Below are 22,802 nucleotides of genomic sequence, written 5' to 3' on the forward strand. Positions count from 1 at the left end.
TGTACCACTCGAGTCACAACTCCACTTCTGGCTTTTGGTGGGTAATCTGAGACAAACAGTTTCACAGACTTTCCTGCTTGGGCTGGCTTCCAACTGTGATCCTCAGATCTCAGCTTCCTGAGTAGCCAGGAAGAGTAGCCAGGTGAGACCCATAGCACCTTGCTAGTCCATGCTTTTTGATTGAAAGGTATTTTTCCAGTCTTGTTACCATGATTATCACAAAAGTTGCCCATGAATAGGTCTAACATTATGCCCCAGGGCAGGTGGACTCCTTACTGGCAGACATGGATATTATACACTTTTGTAGCATATAAAATTATTTTTTATTATATTCACTGATTCCTATGAAGGAAAATTCATCTGTGGTCATTGACATCTTTGTCATAGGACTGCTTTGGTTCATAGAATGTAGTTGAAGTAAAAGTGTCAGTATCTAAAACAATGTTTAAGAACCATTATCCTATCCCCACCTTTCTTTTCTTTCTCTCTCTAAGACTTGAATGCCCCACACGGTGGCAGCTCCTTTACCCTGGGTATTAGAAAGACAACATAGGTTATAGCCAAAATTGACCATTGCAAGCATATAATATGAGTGAAAGAGAAATATGTAAACTGCTAAGGTTTGGGGGGTGTTTGTTACTGTAGCATAACGTAGCTCAAGCTGACTGATAGACTTCTCAAAGCTTAAGGGACTTGAAACCTGATTTGGATCTGTAGGCTTTTTCTGAAGGATTTCTGAAGGGTAGCCAGTAATAGCTTTTCTTCATGAAAGATTCAAGTACAAGGTATCTCAGGTAAGGTAGGTAATCCAAGTTTATCACCCTAGCAGTGACACGCTCCCCCTCCCCCCAGGTATGTTGAAAACAAGTTATTCTTGTTGGTGGTGTATATCTCTCATTCTAGCACTCTGGAGGCTGAGGCAGGAAGATCTCAAGTTCAAGGTTAGTCTGGGCTACACAGTAAGACCGTTTCAAAACAAAAACAGGCAAAAGAAAAGAAAAAAGTAATTGGAATGACTTAGACTCATTCAATACCCTAAGAGTCTGTGATTGAGTCACAGCCCAGTTGTTGGGATCTACAATCTATACCTGTATTCTAGCTAAATGTCTGGAAAGGTCAGAAAACACGGTTGGGCCTGGAGTGGGCACTTCAGTATGGGATTCCTTCACTTCTCAGTGGAGAAGCAGTGGGCTGACAAAGAAGGGGAGGAAGCTGCAATAGCAATGGCAGTTTTGAAAGGTTCACTCTTGTTTTTCTTTTTTCCTTATGATTCAAGTTGATTCAACAAGGGAGGCTATTAATCTATGTATAGTTGCTTTTTTTTTTTTCGGTGGTGGTTGTTCTTTCTAAGCAGAAAATGTACCGAGTTCCACTGGAGAAATAGTTGATCTCAAAATGTGTTGAGAATCCAACTGCAGTTAAGTGTTGATGGATTCACCAAGGTGCAGCAGCTCTTCAAAGATGACAGGCTGTGGTTTCCTCCTGGGATGATTTCCCCGGGGCCCTTGGCCAAAGTGCTGGTGGGAATGGAATGGAACAGTTAGTTGAGCCTTGCATGGTCGATACAGTAGGTACAAGTTGCATTAAAAACACCCCAGGGCTGGGAATGTGGCTTAGTGGTAGAGTCCTTGCCTAGCATGCATGATGCCCTGGGTTCGATTCCTCAGTACCACATAAACAGAATAAGCCAGAAGTTATGGCTCAGTGGTACAGTGCTCGCCTTGAGCAAAAAGAATTCCAGGGACAGTGCCCAGGCCCTGAATTCAAGCCCCATGACCAGCGAAAACAGAAACCAAAAACCCCAAAACAAAGTAACAGCCCATGGGCTGGGCATTTTGGTTCACACCTGTAATCATAGCCACTCAGAAGGCTGAGATCTGAATATCATGATTCCAAGCCAGCCTAGGCAGGAAGGTCTGTGAGACTCTTAGCTTCAATTAACCATCAAAAAGATGAAGGTGGAGCTGTGGTTCAAGTAGTAGAGTTCTAGCCTTGAGCAAAAAAGCTAAGTAGTAGTACCCAGGCCATGCAGGCAAGCCCCAGGACACACGCACGCGCGCGCGCACACACACACACACATATACACACATACTCTCTCTTATACCCCCACTCTCTCTCTCTCTCTCTCTCTCTCTCTCTCACACACACACACACACACACACACACACACACACACACTCACAACCCAGGGCAGGAAACTGACTTCCTCCTTCACATTCTGGTCATCATCTTTGAACTAGAGTATGCTAAAAACAGGTGCCTCACAGAAGTGATTCTGGTTCTTAAATTTGGGTGGCCTCAAGAGGTTTCCTTCTTTCCTCCAGAATAAACCAAGAAGGGAAAGGCTCACCCCTATAAAACACTTGAAAATGAAAGAGAGCCACTGGGATGAGGATATTGTTTTTATGACTAGAAACTGTAGTGCGGGGGGTGGGGGGGAGGTGGCTGCCATGTGTCATTATGTGGTCCCACATCATTGGGACAGCCTTGGCTCTCTTGAAAGGGAGGTAGTAGAAGTTAGTAACTAAGAGTATTGATTTTGTGGGCCGGATTTTATGTATTGACTGTGCTGGGACTACTTTTTCTTGAGTGTACCTAGCCTCTCTATGTCCCATTATATCAAATTCAAAAACAAAAAAGCCAAACCAAACTAAATCAAAGCACAAAGCCCAACTTATACAATACCACATTTAAAAAAAAATTCCTGGGGCTTGAACTCTGGGTCTGGGCACTGTCCTTGAGCTCTTTTTACTAAAGGCTAGCACTCTACCACTTGAGCCACAGTGCCATTTCCAGTTTTTTCCATGATTAATTGGAGATAAGTGTCTAAATGGATTTTCCTGCCTTGGTTGGCTTTGAACCACGATCCTCAGATCTCAGCCTCCTGAGTAGCTAGGATAACAGAATGACCACCTTTGCCCAGGGTGACTGCAAACTTCAAGTGAAATAATTCATGTGCCTAATGCATAGCTAAATAAATACTTGAGCAAATGAAATACTTGAGTAGTACTACTGAATATTTTAGTCCCTGATTTTATTAGGGAAAAGTTAAAATGAAAAGTTGTTAGAACTTTCTGTGGAAGGAAGGTTGGGTGTGATGTCTTCTGCCTAGAATTCAAGCTACTTGAGAGGCAGAGTTATGGAGGAGCTTGGCTCCAGGCCATCCTGGACATTAAATGATAGATATTCCATCTTAGTAAGTTGAGTGTGGAGGTGGCTATTGTGATCCAGCTGAGTGGAACGTGTGCTTAGGAGGATCTCAGTCTGAGGCTGGTCCATGGGCAAAAGCATGAGATCCTATCTGGAAAATAGCCTTAAAGCAAATGGGTTGGAAGTGTGGCTCAAGTGGAGACATGCCTGCCTAGCAAGCATGAGGCCCTAGTACTTTCAACTCTAGGATGCCTAAACAAAACAAAGCACAAGCCCACACATATACAAAATTAATAAAGTTACAAAAGATAAGTAGATGGAATCTTTAGGGCAGATTTGATTATTACTAAGGGATCGTGAAGAAAATTTCACCATGAATACCTGTGTAATAAACCTTGGCAACAAGATACTACATCTGTCATGTTGCTAAGGTAACTGGAGTTGAAGGCACTTCCTAGAATGTTGTAGCAGTTGATGTCCACTGGGGTGTCAGAGAGGAAGCCTGGAGATGAACAGAATACTGTTGGTTTTCATGATTGACCAAATTTCTGAACTTTCTAGTTCTTAGCTTCCCTACCCACTTGTTCTATACCTTCTCCTTTACAACATGCTTACCAGTAGCTCCAACACTTAGCTGTCTGAGCAGCTGTGGTGCCCACGTGGGTGAGCCACCCTGCCTCCCCAGAAGGTACCCAGGACACCTGGGGCGGCACCCTGTACCTGCAATGCAGGCTGTCATGAAGCAGGCGATGGTTCCTGCAATCAGGGCTCTCACTGCTCCTGAGGCAATGTCGCGCTTCCTGCAAGGAGCTATGGATGCTGGGAAATATGGAAAGAGTAGGTGAAATTTGTGTTGAGGCTATTGATTGGAAATTAATTTGCAGCCTTTATAGATTGCTTTAGGACTAGAGTATCGAGTCCATGGACGAGAAATAAGCCCTACCTCTGCATATCATCTTTATAATAATAAATAAATTAATAAACAAAATAACCCCCCAGCTTCTTCCAAAGGCCTCACAGAGAAGGAGGACATGAAAAGGCAAATGCATTGTAAGAAGGGGCCAACTAGCAAGGTGATCACCAGCACAGTTGTCATCATGGCAGACAATGAGATAAATCATAGCGTTTTCCCACTAAATTTCCATTAGTCCTCAATATAAATCTACTGACATTGGCACACAAACAAAATCCATGTGTCACCCTTGGGTTAGGAGAAGCACTGGTAAGTCCAATCTATTTGTTCCTGAGGTAAGTTTCGGTGGACACTGGGAAAGTACATTGTAGAGCTGGGCCTCTATGGAAGGGCTGTGTTCCCTTTGACATGAATAGCACTGCAGACCAAAATGAAGATCCAAAAAATGTTATGTTATGGGCTGGGAATGTGGCTTAATAGTAGAGTGCTTGCCTAGCATGCATAAAGCCCTTGTTTTGATTCCTTAGTACCACATAAACAGAAACAAAAAGTTAGGGTACATCTGTTGGTAAAGAATATTCTTTTCACTTACTGAGTCCGCCGATTACTATTCCCAGGGAACCCATATTGGCAAAACCACACAGGGCATATATGGCGATTGTCTCAGATCGAACCTGTAACGAAGCATAGGATACTGATGGATATGTGACCTAATCCAGTTAAAGGACTAGTACAGTCCAACATGGCTTTATATTTTGCCTTCAGAATTAATATTGACAAATAAATGCAGGTGGGTAGTATCAAGTATCTATCATTGCTTCGACTCTTTACTGTCTCCCCTTGAGATGGAAAGGGGATGTGTCAATTCAAGAAACACTCTACAGTGGATTTGAAATTAGTGGTTTCAGCATCTAGAAATAAGAATTCACACTCATTGATATCATCTCATTCTCGATGACCTGGCCACCTCATGTACATAACATTTCAGGCATAGTACTTGTTGCTGGTGATATAAAATTGGCCCTGAAAATATATTTATTTGAGACAGCTTATCCAGAATACATAAAGAACTTCTGTTACTCCACAAGAAAAACAAACTCTAGGGAGAATGGATAAAAACATGTGAATATTTTTAAAAGATACACAAATGGCCAATCAGCACATGAATAGATGCTCAATATCATTAATCACCATGGAAACCTAAGTTAATACACACTGAGCTACCACTATTCACTTACTAAAGTGGCTAGAATTGAAAAAGACTGACAAGATTAAGTGTGGCAAGTCTGTAAATCAACAGGGATGCTTACATGTTGTTGGTAGGGACATAAAATGACACAAGCTGTTTATAAAATATAATAGCAGAATAGCCCATACTTCCTTTCTAGGAGAAATAAAAACACATGCCCACAAAAAGACTGTTCATAAATATTTATAGCAGCTTTTACTTATTATAGCCTTATGCTTAAAGCAACTCAAATGCCTTTCAGTAGGAAAACAAACTGGATATATGCATTAAATAGAATACTGCTCTGTAAGAAAAAGGAAAGCAATATTTACAACAATATGAGTCTAAGTTGGCCACCAGTAACTCACACCTGTAATCCTACTCAGTAGGCTGAGATCTGATTATGATGGTTTGAAATCAACCTGGGAAGGTAAATCTGAGAGACTCTTATCTCCAATTAATGAGCAAAAAGCAAGAGGTGGAGGCACGGTTCAAGTGGTAGAATGCCAGCTTTGGGTGGAAAAAGAGGGTCAGGACCTGAGTTCAAGCCCCAGAATCATCACACACACACACACACACACACACACACACACACACACACACACACAAAAACAGAGTCCACTCTTTGAAACAAACAAAATAACTGTATTTTGGATCTTCAATGTCCTCCAGTAACTCACATGTCAAAGGCTTAGTCCACAGTGCAGTGGTGTGCAGAGGAAGTGATTGAATTCTGAGGCTTCTGGTCCCATGATTACATTAATCCACTTATGGATCCACAGTTTATTGGATTACAGGATAGGAGCTTTGTTACAGAAGAGGGCCTTCTCTTTCACTTCCTGGCTGCTTTGAGGTAAGCAGCTTCCTCCACCCTGTGCTTCCACCATGATGCTCCACCTCACAACAGGTCCAAAAGCAACCAGACTAAGCTATCACCTCTTTTAAGTATTTGAGTCTCTCTGTCTCTCTTTGTCTCTCTGTCAGTTGTAGGGCTTGAACTCAGGGTGTGGGTGTCGTCCTTTTTGGCTCTTTTTGCTCAAGGCTAGCTCTCTACCACTTTGAGACACAGCTCCACTTCTGTTTTTCTGGTGGTTAATTGGAGATAAGAGTCTCATCTTCCCTGGCTGGCTTTGAACCATGATCCCCAGATCTCAGCCAAGTTGCTAGTATTACAGATGTGAGCCACCAAGGTACCTGGCTTGATTTTTTAAGTATCTGATTTCTTCAAGTATCTGATTTACTTCATTATTGTGTCACAGAGGAAAAAAAGTTGACTAGCAGTAATCTATAGTATAAAAAAATTGTTAGTTACCTGAGATTAGGTCTTCAAGAGGCTGTTGACTATGTAGTGCCATAGGGAAATTGAGAATTACGCAAATAAAAAGAAACTTCCCAGATATGACAGGTGGTTTCTTACAACGTGGTCTTGGTGTGTGCTTGTCTGTTCCTCAGCTCTGACCATCTCACGGGAATGGCCAAAAGTCTACTTGGAAGTGAGAGAATGCCCCTTTCATGGGGCAGATGGAAGGTGTTTGTGAAAACATGCATCTGGCCCTCTGGCTCATCCCAACAGTCAAGGGTACTGCTTAGGACCAATATCAGGTTTTAAGGATCTCCGTCCTGCTCAGGACCACACTCTTTCAGGTTGAAGGACAGACTACAGGATGTTCTGAAGAGTTGGCAAGTTATATTGTGCAATGAGAGTCAGACCAAATCTGGCACAGGTATGCACACAAAGGGGACAAATATTTTTTTTCCAACATCCTGAAAAATCCTGATGTGGTTAAAAATACAAACCAAACAAATTCTACTTTCATAATCAGTGATTTTCCCCCTCTCTTTGTGCTATCTGGAGTTTTGAAAGCCTACATTTCAAAATTGAGTGTTTATGGCAAGGTTTTTGTTGATGACAAGGCCCCTCTTCTCCCTTGTGGTTTCTGAGAACTGTCCTGTTGGGTTCAAACTGTGTGTAGATAGCAGGCAGGCAGGAAAAAAAGTATTGAGTGTTTATACAGTCCACAGTTCCTGGAAAAGTTCATCTTCATCCTCTATCCGTTCTAGTGCTTTTCATTTAGTTCAATTGGCTTCAAAACCAGGCATGCTTATTAAGAGACTGCAGGGAGAGAGATGACCCAAAGGGCTTTCATTTCCTTTCTATCTGGGGATGGGGATGCACAGATGTGGCCATGTGTGGTTTTATAGGAAGAGGAAAAGGAGGCCATGGTGACTCCACTTAGCCTTTGTATACAAACGTGGAACATTATGCAAAGGAAAGAGATGAGCTGCATTAGGAAAATAATAATATACTCTACAGCCCTTATTATGGGTGAGCAGAGGTGGTATATGAGAAAGGATGGTCACTGGGGTCCTATTTCTTTTTTTGGCCAGTCCTGGGGCTTGGACTCTGGGCCTGAGCACTGTCCCTGGCTTCTTTTTGCTCAAGGCTAGCACTCTGCCACTTGAGCCACAGCGCCACTTCTGGTCGTTTTCTATATATGTGGTGCTGGGGAATCGAACCCAGGGCCTCATGTATATGAGGCAGGCACTCTTGCCACTAGGCCATATCCCTAGCCCCTGGGGTCATATTTCTAATAGCAAAAAATTTCTAGCAGTGTTTATTAGGGATGAGTTAGATGAATTTGCAATGTGCTATGCAATAGAATAACATGTCACAGACAAAGATATGGAAAGGTAGCCAAGACATTATTGGGTGAGCAGTGTGTTCCAAGAGGAAGAGCTGGTTGGCAGAGAAATGGGAAGGATGATTTACTTTTCCCTCTACACCTTTTTGTGTTGTCTGGAATTCAATACCATAATACATATTACATGTAAATTAAAAATGAGAGGGAAGGAGGGTGAGCAAATGCAGTTATATTCTATATACATTATGTAAAAATTGAGCTTTGTAGCTTTAGGGTAGGGATCGAAGGGGGGAAATAAGGGAGAATGATTAAAGGAATGACATTGATAAAGATGCACTGTACTGGGGCTGGGAATATGGCCTAGTGGTAGAGTGCTTGCCTCATATACATGAAGCCCTCCATTCGATTCCCCAGCACCACATATATAGAAAACGGCTAGAAGTGGCGCTGTGGCCCAAGTGGCAGAGTGCTAGCCTTGAGCAAAAAAAAAAAAAAAAAAAGAAGCCAGGGACAGTGCTCAGGCCCTGAGTCCAAGCCCCAGGATTGGCCAAAAAAAAAAAAAATGCATTGTACTCATAAACTGGCTTATAGAACTATAATCTCTACAACTACATAATAACAATAATTAATAATAATAATAATAAAATGAATACTCCTAATATTATCATGTATGTGTATATGTGTTGTTAAAGGGACTTGAACTTAGGCCTGGTCCTATCCCTTTGCCTTTTCACTCAAGGCTTATGTTCCGCCACTTGAGCTGCAGCTCCACTTCTGGCTTTTTGGTGATTAAATGGAGATGAGTCTCACTGACTTTCTTCCCAGCCTGGCTTCAAATTGTGATCTTCAGATCTCAGCCTCTTGAGTAGCTAGGATTACAGGTGTGTTAAAGAGCCAGTGATAGCATACACAGGGACTCAATGAAGCATAAAGGATGAAGTAGGAAGATTATAAGTTTGAGATCAGCTTGAGCTGAACTAGCAAGGGCAAACTCTTCAAAGGTCAGTCAGGAGAGGAGCAAGGAAGAGAGGTAGGGAGAGAAACAGAGAGGGGGTTGGGAAGGAGAGAGGAAGGTGGGAGGAGAGGGGGAGAGAGAGAGATAGATGAGAATGGAGTAATAAATTCTCTATATGTGGATACTACGCATACATTCTGACCCAGGTCAGCAATGGATCACAATGGCAGTGGATTTCATAGAGTTTTGCCTCAAGGACCCACAGGATGTGTTTCAGTCTGTGGCAGATATTCTAGGGCAATGTTGGGACACATCCCAACACTCATTGGTAAGCAGAAATGGCTGGGAATCACTCCCATTTAGATGAGTGGAGATCAGAAATTTGGAATGCTGAAATGCTGTTCCCTTGTGGCTCCACATAGCATTGGGTTTGTGTTTCCATGGTGCCTGCCATTGCTGGGCTCACTCCCAAAGCAAATCAGATCCTCAGTTCTGTCTTCACCTTTCCCAAGGCTGGTCTTTTCACAAAACTGCTTGGCATGGCCAGCACTGGCAGCTTGCTTTACTCATTAACTAAACTATTTTCTTCTGGCAACTGGTAGTTGGGGATAGAACACATTTCACTTCATTTGGCCTATTGTTTCACTTTTGGCAGGGAAAGAAACTGGTTTAAGTGGAATCCAAATAATGAGGATATTTGGCTATGTTTCACCATAAGCTTAGCTGAAGAATAAACATGTGAAAAACGAGATGGGCTGATCCCCACCCATAAAATAACAGCCAGTACTGTCCTGTGGTAGGCTGTTGCACTTGTGTGATATGCAGGAAGAGTACTGTATCTGCATGCTTGGTCTTCAGAACACTGGGATGGTGGTGAGGCTTGGGGTGAGTGGTCACAAAGCCCAGGCAGCATGCTTTTCCTCTCCTTTCCTTGTAAAACCCAGTACAAGCCCATGACATTAGCATCTAGTGGCTGCTTTCCATGAGTAATGGTGGTGGTGAGAAACGTTTACTATTTCCCTTAGAGATTCCATGTGGGGTCATTCTGTTCTTTAGGAGAAAGAAGTTTCGGAGGCAAATATAGCCTCACCTAATTTCCTCATTCACCTGACATAGACAGATGTTCTCTCAGCCTCTTGGACAATAAGCAATTGTGTCATGCTTGTTATCTTTTGAAGATGGACAGAACTATATTGATTTAGAGAGTTTCTCTGAGATCATTAAAATCCCTTGACCTGGAAGGTCCAGACCTTTACAGTCATAGACTATCAACTCTATGATGATAGCGTCTGCTGTGATTTGGATCCTGAATATTTCCTAAAGGCCTGTATATTAAAGGCTTGATCCTTAGCCTCTGATGTTATGGGAGGTAGTGGAATCTTTAGAAAGTTGGGGACAGGGGAAGGAAATTAGGTTCTTGGGGATGTGACATTGAAGGGCATATTAGGACCACAATCCCCTTCTCTTCCTCTCTCTTTGCTTCCCAACTACCATGTACTAAAGAGGCCTCCTCTGCTCTGAGCTCCCACCTTCACATTCTGCTTTGTGATAGGCCTAGGAGCAATGGCACCTATGGACCATGGAAACCTCTGAAACAATGAGCCAAGGCAAATCTTTCTGTACTTTCAGTTGACTATCTCAGGTATTTTGTTATTGTAATAGAAAGTTGACTAACAGAGGGCCTTATCATTATAAGGCTCCATTCCAGTGCTATGGCCTCAGTTCAGTGCTATGGCCTCAGTACATACCACATTGTACATAGAAGGGATTTGATAGGTATTTGTTGATTGATTCTAGTCCTAGCTTGTGTTGGTGTCTGTAGTCCTTAAATCTAAATTATATCATGCTGGGCTATGGTGACTCACACTTATAATCCTAGCTATTCAGGAATCTGAGATCTGAGGATCATGATTCAAAGCCAGCCCAGGCAGAAAAGTCCATGATACTCTTATCTCCAATTAACCAGCATAAAGCCAGAAGTAGAGATGTGGCTCAAGTGTTAGAGTGCCAGCTTTGAGTGAAAAACCTAAGCGAGAGCATGAGGTCCTGAGTCTAAACCCCAGTACCAGCATATACACACAAAAAAGTAAATAATCATAGTAATTTGGTCTCTCTTTCTCTCTCTCTCAGTGCATGTATCTATCCACCCCCTACATATCAGTAAAGTGATGTAACAGAAAATAATAAAGTGCTATGTACATTATAAGCTCCACAAAAGTGGAGATTTGGTTATGGTTTGGTTCTGATATACCTCAGTGCTTGGCTGGGTGACAAATGTGCATCTGGAAAATCAGACTATGTACTCACCGACATGTATTGCTGCACACCATTGACAAATTTGGGTCCAGCTGCTTTCCTCAAATTGATCAATTTTGAGAGGTGCTCATAAGCCACAAATTCATTGAAGAATGTCTTATATCCAAGGAGTTTGGCAAGCATAAAGCTGTCTTGCCAGTCAACTCCCATCATGAAGGAAAGGGGCATGAAGATGTAGGAACAGATGAGCTGTGAAAACCACAAGCGGATGCTTTGTTATAAGGAAGAATGATTTGCGTCTAGTTCTCTTCCCTCTTCCTCAGGGACGAGATGGCTCCTGTCACCTCTAGCTCCATTAAGGGGCATCACACCAGCTGTGCATCTTTGTCTCTCAGAAGTTGCTAAAACTCTTTTCTCACCCAAACTCACACTGAGCTTTGGTTCCCATTGTAATGATGTGGAGGGGCAGTGAGGCCCTTGAGATGGCCAAATGACTTTCTTGTGAGACTGAATGCATTTGTTCCCTCTAGAATATATTAGTACTCAAGAAGACAAGTGGTTATAAAGTGGGCAATTCCTTTGTCCCGTGATAACTCTTCCTTACATGTGCCCATTTTGCCTTTCCTGCCTTTTTCTCATGTATGAAATAATACAGGTAGATGCAGCCACCTGAGCTTGGATTTTTAAACTTCACATCTATCAGCTGAATAAGCTCCTTCCTTCCTTCCTTCCTTCCTTCCTTCCTTCCTTCCTTCCTTCCTTCCTTCCTTCCTTCCTTCCTTCCTTCCTTCCTTCCTTCCTTCCTTCCTTTCCCTCCCTCCCTCCCTCCCTCCCTCCCTCCCTCCCTCCCTCCCTCCTTTCTTTTGGAACCTGGATTCTTGGGGAAGGGGTCAGGAGAAAAAAGAATGGCTGGGGGAAGGAGGAGCTAAGAGAAGTTTCTACAATGTGTTAGAGTAAATACATCATAGGTAGTTAGGGAAGGTTGTTCATGAACTAACTAACTTACTTACTTATTTATGGTACTAGTTCTGTGGCTTGAACACAGGGCTTTGGCACTGTCCCTAAGCTTTTCTGCTCAAGGCTAGGACTCTACCACTTGAGCCACAGCTCCACTTCTGGCTTTAGTGCTTAATTGGAGATAAGAGTCTAATGGGCTTTCCTGCGTGGACTGGCTTTGAACTGTGATCTTCAGATCTCAGGCTTCTGAATAGCTAGGATTATAGGCATGAGCCACTAGCACCTGGCTCACAAATGCATTTTTTTTTTTTTTTTGCCAGTCCTGGACCTTGGACTCAGGGCCTGAGCACTGTCCCTGGCTTCTTTTTGCTCAAGGCTAGCACTCTGCCACTTGAGCCACAGCGCCACTTCTGGCCATTTTCTGTATATGTGGTGCTGGGGAATCGAACCCAGGGCCTCATGTATATGAAGCAGGCACTCTTGCCACTAGGCCATATCCCCAGCCACTCACAAATGCATTTTTAAGCAAGGAAAGGCAGAAACAAAACAGAGGGCAGAAGCATGGTAGAATTATACCTCAAAACTCAGCTGTGGGTAGTCAAACAAGTTTCCAAACCAGGACAGGGCTGAATTCATGAAAGACAAGAGGGCCAGGAAGGCAATCAGATTGACAGCGATGTTCGCCACCAGGGGGATGGATGAAGACGCTCCCTGTGTCGCGGCTTCTAGGAGGTTCCTGGAGTCACTTCATTAAAAAATAGCAATTCCAGAATTACTAAAATGTTGTTGGTAGGTGGAGGCCACAGGGGTAGAAATGGCAGAAACAGAGGTTATTGGGTTATTGAGAGAGGCCAACCCCAGGCCTGTGCCTTGGTCTAGGTGCTCATCTGATTCGTGAAAATCATGATAGGGTTTATCATTGTTGAAATTTATGTAATGGGAGTATGGGAATCAAACTGGTCCATTTCTTTCCTTTATTGGGGGGAGGGTAGCACTGGAGATTGAATGTATGGCCTCACACATGCTAAGCACTCATTCGACCACAATGTATAGCCCTATCCTAAGAGTATTTTTTAAAATTTTGGAGCATTGATAATCAAATTGGATAAATGATTTAACAAATAGGATTTTAAAATTTCATCTATTAAAAGTAGAGTTCAAGGAGTGACATCAATCAGGATACATTTATACTCATAAACTGACTTGTTGAATGCCAACACCTCTGTACAACTACTTAAAGATAATAACAACATATAATGTTTCTTTAAAAAGGTAGCTTTCAGGGCTGGGGATATGGCCTAGTGGCAACAGTGCTCGCCTCGTATAGACGAGGTCCTGGGTTCAATTCCCCAGCACCACATATACAGAAAAGGGCCAGAAGTGGCGCTGTGGCTCAAGTGGCAGAGTGCTAGCCTTGAGCAAAAAGAAGCCAGGGACAGTGCTCAGGCCCTGAGTCCAAAGCCCAGGACTGGCCAAAAAAAAAAAAAAAAAAAAAAAGGTAGCTTTCAGGGAATATAAAATATGGCATAAAATGTACTATTTATAAACGGCTTGTATCATCAACAACTCCTTTAAGAAATGGAGTGTCAGCTTGGGGCTGGTGACCTATTCCTATAAACATAGGTACTCAGGAGGCTGAGATCTAGAAGGATTATGGTTTGAAGCCAGCTGGGGCAGAATATGTCTGTGAGATGCCATCTCCAAAATAACAAGCAAAAAGCTGAGTTGAGCTGAGGTGTGGTTCAAGTGTAGAGCACCAGCTGAGAAAGTAAGTCTAATAAATGCAAGGCCTTGAGTTCAACCACCAGTATTAGAAAAAATAGAAATGAAGAAAAGGAAATGGAATGCCACATAATCTTTGAATCCCATGCTACCCTCTTCACTCTAACCTCAGAGGTGCCTGTCTCCCCCAAATTCTGCTTATCATTCCCCTTCTTATTAGTTCTCCGGCATGGCAGCACCCTTAAATAATATACTGCATGGATTGGAATGGTCACTAACTTTATAAGTGGATCTACAGGTTTAAGGCTTCTTATCTGAAATGCTTGGGATGAGATATGCTTTCAGATTTTAGATTTTAGAGTCCTTGTAGATATGTTATAAGATATCTTAGGAAATTATCTTATGTTTTATATATACTATTTTTTTGAGCATTTTGAATTTCCTAAGTTCAGGATGCTCAACCTTTACTTGTATCCATGGCAACTTGCTATTTCCGTTTATGACTAATGATTCTATTTCCGTAAGAAAGTAAGAGGTGACTCTCAGACACATGTTGGCTGATGAATTGTTATTTAATAAAATACTTCCTTTTTTTATTCACAGGGCAAAAGAAAACAAGCAGCTTCCTTATGCCATGAGGAATTTCCACAAATGGTCATTCTAGGACTTCCTGACAGTGTTAATTAAACCAAGTGTGGATGAACACTATGCTGCATTTACAATTAAATACCTTTATCATAAACACTTAAGGAAATATATTGCTGCTCACATATTCGGACAGGTTTTCCCTCCAGCTTTGAAACAAGATTGTTTTGGTAATGTCTAAATACTGGGAAATTCAGTTTACTCAAATACCCTAATTCACTGTGGTTTCTGGCAGTAGAACTTTTGCTGTCCTTTGAATTTGCAGTGTAGCTCTAGATCCCAAGTTGGTCCCACTTACCCATTTTCCATTTTCATGGCATTCTTGAGCATTATTTTGGGTTTCTCGGTCTCAGGCCAAAAGAGTTTGGCAACAGCCAGTGACGCAGGTGCTGACATGACTGAGGCTGTCAACAAGTGGGTAGATGACACCTGCAGTTGCCAAAACAAAACGAGCAGGCTTGGCCTTTCCCCTGCACTTAGGGGAAGGGTCCAAAAGCCTCACAGAGAAAGAAGAGATAGGGCAGGAGAGTCAGGGACTATGGGAGGAATATCTGTCAAGTGACCCCAGTCTGAGGCAAAAGCACCAAGCCTAAGTTGGATCCCCTCAAAAGAGAAATGACTATATTGTAAGATCTTTCAAAGAAGAGTTTTCACCTTCTGTTATTATGTTTTTATTTGTGTGTGTGTGTGTGTGTGTGTGTGTGTGTGTGTGTGTGCGCGCGCATGCGCACCAGTATTGAGGCTTGCACTCAGGGACATGCTGTTTCTTGGTTTTTTGGTTTTTTTTTCCACTCAAGGTTCATGCCCTATTACTTGATCCACACCTCTATGTCTAGCATTTTTCTGGCCAATTAGAGATAAAAGTCTTTCCGATTGATTTTCCTGGGCTGGCTTTGACCCTCAATCCTCAGCTCTCAGCCACCTGTATAGCTAGAATTAGAGGCATGAGCTACCAGTAACGGGCAACTGGCAAGGTAATTTCATTTTATGATTGAATATAATTCACACTTTGGTGGCAGGAACATGAAAGTGAACCCCTAAACTCTTTGGGCTCACTACATTCAAATGTCAAAGCAAGTGTGAATAATTTCTGTGAGCCATACTGCAAAAGGGCTGTCTGGTGACTTCCTTTTCTACCAGCAATGGAAAAGAAAAAACAAAAAAGGGAAAAGAAAGGAAAGAATAATAGTTGAAAATAAAGAGGATGACTTTTGCATAAGGTAATTCTGAAACAGACTTACCCCAAAAGAAATATATGCACCCAAGACACTTCCAGCAATTGTGGCAAAGCCAGCCGTCATGATGGCATGGAGTTCTGACTTGGTCACGTGTGGCAGATACGGTCGGACCAGTAGTGGAGACTCTGTCTGGGGATCAAAGAAGGTGATTAATGTGAGTAATTAATACTATCTTTATTTATTAAGTTTTGTGCTGGTCCAGGGTCTTGAACTCAGGACCAGGGCTTAAGGCTAGTGCTCTACTAAGGTCAATATGACTATATAGTCATGAGTAAATCTTCCAATTTGTGAAGCTAGTTATATAGTGCCTCTCCCTAATTGGACTGTAGGAGGACCTGGTGTGTGTTTCTAAGAGTTGATCAAGAGACAGATGCTGGTGGCTCACACCTGTAATCCTAGCTACTCAGGAGGCTGAGATCTAAAGATCAGAGTTTGGAGCAAGCCAGGGCAGCAAAGTCCCTGAGACTCTTATCTCCAATTAACCACCCAAAAAGTGGAGCTATGGCTCAGAGCGGTAGAGTTTTAGCCACCGCCAATTTTTTTTTTTTTTTTTGCTAGTCCTGAGGCATGGATTCAGGGCCTGAGCACTGTCCCTCGCTTCTTTTTGCTCAAGGCTAGCACTCTACCACTTGAGCCACAGTGCCACTTCCGGCTTTTTTCTATATATGTGGTGCTGAGGAATCAAACCCAGGGCTTCATGTATATAAGGCGAGCACTTTACCACTAAGCCATATTCCCAGCCCGCCCCCTCCCCAATTTTTTTGACCAAGTAATTGTTCAGTGTCCTGGCCTTGGGGTTTTTCCATCTTCCAGCTTCATCTTGACAATCTGTTTCCTGAGGCCTTGGGAAAATAGAGACCCGTGTGCTTGCATGCATGCATGCATACACACATGGGTATGCACACGCACACAGGCACACACACACACACACACACACACACAAATATACTAGCAATAACAAAAAACAGGAGCCACAAGTTCATTCATAATTGACAGGCAGAGACTTCAGAGACCTCTCCTTCTCTGGAATGTGGAAAGGAACTAGACAGAAGAGTTGTAAGGATGTGAATCTTATCAGTCTGCAGTGTAGGGTTCTCCATCAATAAGAGCAGTACCTTTAGCATATTAAGTATCAAAAAGCACCACAGAAGCCTGGGTGCAATTTTATAATTTTATCCTCATTATTTCAAATTGTTCTATATGATTGAGTGGCCATGCCTCAATTTATAGACTCAATTGGAGCCTGATATGTGAGCCTGCTTACCCTATAGGTACTAGCAATCAACTCAAGAGGGCATTCTAATGAGTCCTGAGAAATTCTGTGATTATAATCATTATGATTGCATCTCCTAGGGAAGGAAGGATGTCTCCTTCCCCCTCCCATTCATGACACATCTGGGCCAGTGAGCCAGGCTTACCATGAAAACACAGCCTGCTTTGAACAATAAGCCTGGGTCATGTGTGTTTCTGCATGACCTGAGTTTTGCTTCAAGTCCAGTTCCTTTGGGTGTCAGCACTGGCCACCCTCCCATGGGGAATTGTTGGTGTGTGATCCTCTGGAGCTGCATGTCCTGAGTGATGGGTAGCTCAGTACCTTTTCCTACGTATCCACCCCCCCCTCTTTATTTTTCTTTTTTAGAAATGCTGCTATTTTGAGAGAAATCTCTTGGCCTCATATTTCTTTGCTTACAGGCACAAGAGTATTGATCCATGTGGTGGGTCAGGGAAATGAAAAAGTGTAGCTTGAAAGTTTATTTTTTATGAGAAGAAAACCCTGAGGGCATTTTTCTTCCAGGTCAGCAGAGGCAGATGGCCAGTGAAGATAGCTGAGGATGGGAAGTATTTCTGCAGCCTATGGATGCTGGTGGGGCATTTTTCTGGGTTTCCACATTGCCATGGGCATTACAATAAGGAATGGGAGGCTGGAGCTTTGAGATGGGAAAGAACATCCAAGGGGACAAGTTACTAGCCTCCCAGGGCAGACTGACCAGAGACCTCAGAAATTCCATCAACTCTGAAAAGTTCCGGTGAGAATTTGTACTTGGGAAGCCCTGTGTGTTAGTGAAATGTCTCAACTCTACTTCTCCCTAGAAACCTCTCCTCTCCCTTCCTATCCTCTTCTCCCCTCTCTTCCTCCCTGTCCCCCTCTCTTTTCCCCTCCCCCTCTCCCTCCCCTCCTGCATTTTGGAAGGAGACTATTGCATTTTGCCAGGTATTTTGCTCTTATTTGATTTTTGATATTACAACTTACTTGTCCAATAAATATATTGCCAGCAGCAACTATAGATTCGATAGGTGATGAACCCATAGTAATGAGCATTACCCATCCGACCTAAAAGAAAGAAATGGATATCAGTGAAGAATTATTTATATATTTACACAGAAGAAAATGCCAAAGTAGTGATAAAAAATCTTTACAGTGCAGCAAAATATTTATGTCTACAATACAGGTTATTGATAATGCTAAATGTATATATAACTCATTTAGCCTATAGAGCAGGTCAATCAAATCCTATACAAGTGGTAAGTTTTGTGTGTGTGTGTGTGTGTGTGTGTGCATGTGAGTGCACATGTACACAACAGTGCTGGGGCTTGAATTCAGGACCTGCACACTATCCCTGGGCTTTTTTGCTCAAGGCTAGTAATCTGCTATTTGAGCCACAGCTCCCCTTACAGAGCTTTTGGTAGTTAATTGGAGATAAGAGTCTCATGGACTTTCCTTCCCAGGCTGGCTTTGACCTGCAATCCTCAGTTCTCCACCTCTGAATAGCTAGGATTACAAGTATGAGGTCTAGCACCTGGCCTATTGTATGTATGCCTGAAGAATATTTTTCATAGAAAATAAATTCTATGGATATGTGAAAATAATAAATGAAAATTTCTAACCCTCATGGGAAGCCTCCATACATTCTAGACACTGTTGTACCCTTGACTTCAGTGATGTATTGAACTTTGCTCCCTTGAAGTAGGTTCTATAATTATTTCCATTTTACAGACTGGGGAAAACCAAGTACAGAAAGAATGGTTATTTTCTCAAAGATCACTCAGCTAGTGGACACTGGAATGTAGGTGAAATTTGTTTATTTTTCTATTTAATTCTAATAAATAGAGTTCATAGGTCCCATTTTTGTACTGGCCTATTATACTGGTCTGGATCTGGAATGTCCCCCAAAAGGCTCATGTGTTAAAGGTGTGGTCCCCAGCCTATAATGCTGCTGGGAGGCAGTGAAGAGTTTAGGAGGCGGAGCCTAGTTGGAGGAAGTTATATTATTGGCGGTAGTCTTGCAGGGAATTGTGGTACTTTAGTGCCTTCCTCTTCCTTTTATCCTGACCTTCAGGTTGAGTCACTCTGCTCCACTCTGCCCTCCCTGCCACAGTGTGTCACCACAGGCTACTGACAATGAAGTGAATGGACCATGGGCTGAAACCACCTAAGCTATGAGCTGAAACCAACCTTTTTTTCTTGGTAAGTTGATTACCCCAAATATTTGTTACAGTCATAGACAGTTGGCTAACACACCTTTCAACCAGAAACAGTGCCACCTCAGGATGCAGATTTCCTGTTGCATTTTCTCTGCATCCTTAAATAGCTGAGTAGTAGTTTTAATCCAACAATCAGAGAATTATGAGGTCTGGATCTCTTTATGTAATTCTGAGTTCTGTTGGTATTGGTGTGTGTGTGTGTGTGTGTGTGTGTGTGTGTGTGTGTGTGTGTGCGCTCGCGCTTCTCCTCTGTTTTTTCTTCTTTTTGTTTATACATTTTGATTTACAAGGATCAAAGGAAAGCTGTAGCTATTCCCCAAAGACTCTATGCACCGCTCTGCTCTCATGTGCATCCATACTAGCTTAAAATCTTCCTAGTTTTCTGATCTAATGTGAGAGTAGGACTCCATTACTGGGACAGAAAGACAGAATGAGATTATGAGACTAATCTCTCTCTATGTGTGTCTCTCACTCTCTCTTGCTCTTTTTCTCCTCAGTACTTGAGATTAAAGTCAAAGACTTACATTGCTAGGTAAGCACTTTACCACTAGAACTATATCCTCCCCTCTTTTTTACTGTTGTTTTGTTTTTGATATAGGGTCTCATTACCTTTGCCCAGGCTGGCTTTGAATTCAAAATCCTCCTGCTTCCACCTCCTGAGTAGCTGGGATTATAGAAGTGTGCTACAGTGCCTGGCTAACTCTTCCTTATTTAAAATAGTTGTATGCTTACAAAACTCCCACCAGGATAAACACGAACATCTCCTTGCTTGGATTTCTTTTAACTGTTCCAAGACAAGGAGAATGTACTGAAGCAAGCAGTGCATATGTAAGGCAAGGGTGGATAACCATGAGAAGGACAGACACTGCTTTCTCCTGGCAGATATCTGACCTTAATTCCTTGGCTAATGTGGTAACTGCTGTGGTTTCATGGAGCTACCCAATGGGTTTCAGCAAATCAAAGCTCTGTTTGAAGTCCCTAAGTTCAAGTTCCCTTTATGGACACATGGAGGAAAGTTTTGAGTTTGAATCTAATGACTTGAGGGGTAGTGGTGAATCTTTGTAGGAAGAGAAAGGCAAGTTCCAGATGCTTGGTTAAAAGGCATTTGAGATGGTGTCCTTCAATAATTGGCTCTACCTGTGCCATTCAACACCTCCCAGTCCCAGTACCTTTCTGATGATCCACTGCATGAATCCCAGGTAATACAGCATGGACATCACTGTGCTGAAGAAAACCACGATGGGCAGGATCTGCATAGGAGAGATCGTGCATCAGGGCTGAGCCCAATGTTATTGCAGGTTCCTATTAGGCCCTCTTTCTGCCTCCCTTTCTCTGCCACGACAATACTGGAGATACTTTTGTCAGTCATTTTTCTTCTCTATAATCTCTCATTCTAATTGGAAACGCTTGAGGATTCCAATTGTGTGTGTGTGTGCGCCCCCTCTACCCAAAAGTTACATTAAAAAACCTAATCCCCAAATTCACATTAGTTGTGTTTGGGGATGGAGGTCTTGGGGCAGTATTTAGGATTAGATGAAGTCATTAAGGTGGGGTGTCCATGACAGCAGTAGTGGCCTTATTTTATTGAATTTGTTTGCTATATGGGAGGTTGAATTCAGGATCTCTCATTCATTTGACTTGTGTGCTCAGCTAGTAGTCTATCATGTGAACCATATTTCCAGACCTGCTTTTTTTTTTTGCTGGCTTTTTATTTCACTTCATTTTATTTTATTCATTTTTTTGTACTGATACTAGGGCTTGAACTCAGGGCCTGAACTCAGGGCCTGAGAGCTGGTTCTGAGCTTCTTCTTTTTTTCATTATTGTTATTATTATTATTGCTTAAGACTAGGGCTCTGCTACTTGAGCCACAGCTCCACTTCTGACCTTTTGGTGGTTAATTGGAGATGTCTCATGAACTTCCTGCCTGAGCTGGCTTGAACCCTGATCCTCAGATCTTAGCGTCCTGAGTAACTAGGATTACAATTGTGAGCCACTGGCACTCAGCCTTGCTGGTTATTTTATAGATGGAATCTCATGGGGACTTTTCTGCTTGGGACAGTTCAGAAGTATCTCTAGATCTCAGCCTCTGGAATAGCTAGGATTACAGCTCTTGATATTTAGCTTTATTCTATTAAATTTTTTTTTTGTTTTGGCCAGTCCTGGGCCTTGAACTCAGGGCCTGAGCACTGTTCCTGGCTTCCTTTTGCTCAAGGCTAGCACTCTGCCACTTGAGCCACAGCGCCACTTCTGGCCGTTTTCTGTATATGTGGTGCTGGGGAATTGAACCCAGGGCCTCATGTATACGAGGCAAGTATACGAGGCAAGCTCTCTTGCCACTAGGCCATATCCCCAGCCCTCTATTAAATTTTTTAAAAAATAGAATAAATAAAGATTTATTCTATGTTAGGCAAATACTTTACCACTGAGCTACACCCAGCCCCAGTAGTAGCTTTGTAAGAAGAGGAAGCAAGATTTGAGCTAGCATACTTAGTCTTTCTTCACTTTGTGATGCCCTCCTCCAGGTCAAAATGCAACAAGAGGCTCTCACCAACACGAGTACCATACTAGAAGATTTCTTAGTCTCAGAACAATGAGCTACATAAAACTCTATTCTATATAACTTATCCAGTTTTGGATATTTTGTTATGGTAACAGAAGAGAGCAGACTAAGAAAAGTATATTTCCTAAGGAACTTAATTCCCTCTTGTATGATGAGCTTCTCTTATTCACAGAAAGAATATAGCTTGGGGGGAGTATACAATAATGACACTAACAATCATTTTTTCACTCAAGGATGGTGCTCTGTCACTTGAAGCATAGCTCTACTTGTAGCCTTTTGGTGGTTAATTGAAGATAAGAGCCTCAGATTTGTCTGCCCAGGCTGGCTTTGAACTGGGATCCTAACATCTCAACCTCTTGAGTAGCTAGGATTATAGGCCACCAATACCCCAGTTGAACTATGGATTTTTGAATCACTAAAAAAAGGTGGGTTTGGAGAATAACTTAACTCTGCCTTAATGTATCCGGTACTTTCCCAAATCCTATTCCTGAGTCTGTTTAGAATCCTTCAGTACAGCCTGTGTGTTCACAGGGAGCAATTTCCACCCTGTAGAAACCACTCAGAGCTTGGGGGCTGGGTCTCTGATCACCCTTCCCCATCCTTCCCCAACTAAATAGCCAGAGCCACCAAAAGCACAGAATGACCAAGAACAACTTGTGCAGGATTTAATTTAGAAAAAAAATCTATTAATAATACACATTTAAAGATACTTTGTGCCACTATTCACAGCTCACTTACCATGAGCCTTTTATTAGCTTTATTGGGCAGGCAGAACTTTCCTGAATGCAAGAACTTATAAGTGCTCATCCAGGAATTCTTTGGTGAAAAAGAAAAGAAGACCACTGTCCCCAAAGGAGGTGGGGACAGCAAGCTCTGAGGATGCTGCTATAGTTTTGGTAGCAAGTTTCTCCTCTGCCACTTTACATATTTTTTTTTCCCCAATTCCGAATTCAGTTCGAGATGGGAACATGTTTCTATTTCAGTCTATAAACACTTGACCTTTCTGCTATGGCTCTGTTATCTTGGCATCAAATCAGCACTTTTAGTAAAGA

General features: G+C 42.4%; 1 protein-coding gene across 1 annotated transcript in view; it reads right to left on the reverse strand.

Moving 5' to 3' along the window:
* Positions 1 to 1,113: 1,113 nt before the first annotated feature.
* The window catches only part of Slc28a3 (solute carrier family 28 member 3), a 68,960-nt gene continuing 47,271 nt past the window's right edge, over positions 1,114 to 22,802 (reverse strand). The window contains exons 9-18 of the mRNA XM_048351525.1: positions 20,359 to 20,439; positions 17,958 to 18,038; positions 15,710 to 15,835; positions 14,767 to 14,897; positions 12,678 to 12,846; positions 11,196 to 11,393; positions 4,656 to 4,737; positions 3,871 to 3,969; positions 3,532 to 3,652; positions 1,114 to 1,517 (exon numbers count right to left, since the gene is read on the reverse strand). Coding sequence (XP_048207482.1) covers positions 1,391 to 1,517; positions 3,532 to 3,652; positions 3,871 to 3,969; positions 4,656 to 4,737; positions 11,196 to 11,393; positions 12,678 to 12,846; positions 14,767 to 14,897; positions 15,710 to 15,835; positions 17,958 to 18,038; positions 20,359 to 20,439 — 1,215 coding nt within the window. The 3' untranslated portion in view covers positions 1,114 to 1,390. The remainder of the gene's footprint in view (positions 1,518 to 3,531; positions 3,653 to 3,870; positions 3,970 to 4,655; positions 4,738 to 11,195; positions 11,394 to 12,677; positions 12,847 to 14,766; positions 14,898 to 15,709; positions 15,836 to 17,957; positions 18,039 to 20,358; positions 20,440 to 22,802) is intronic.

This window comes from Perognathus longimembris, chromosome 1 (assembly GCF_023159225.1).
Source record: "Perognathus longimembris pacificus isolate PPM17 chromosome 1, ASM2315922v1, whole genome shotgun sequence".
In the NCBI taxonomy this organism is placed as follows: domain Eukaryota; kingdom Metazoa; phylum Chordata; class Mammalia; order Rodentia; family Heteromyidae; genus Perognathus; species Perognathus longimembris.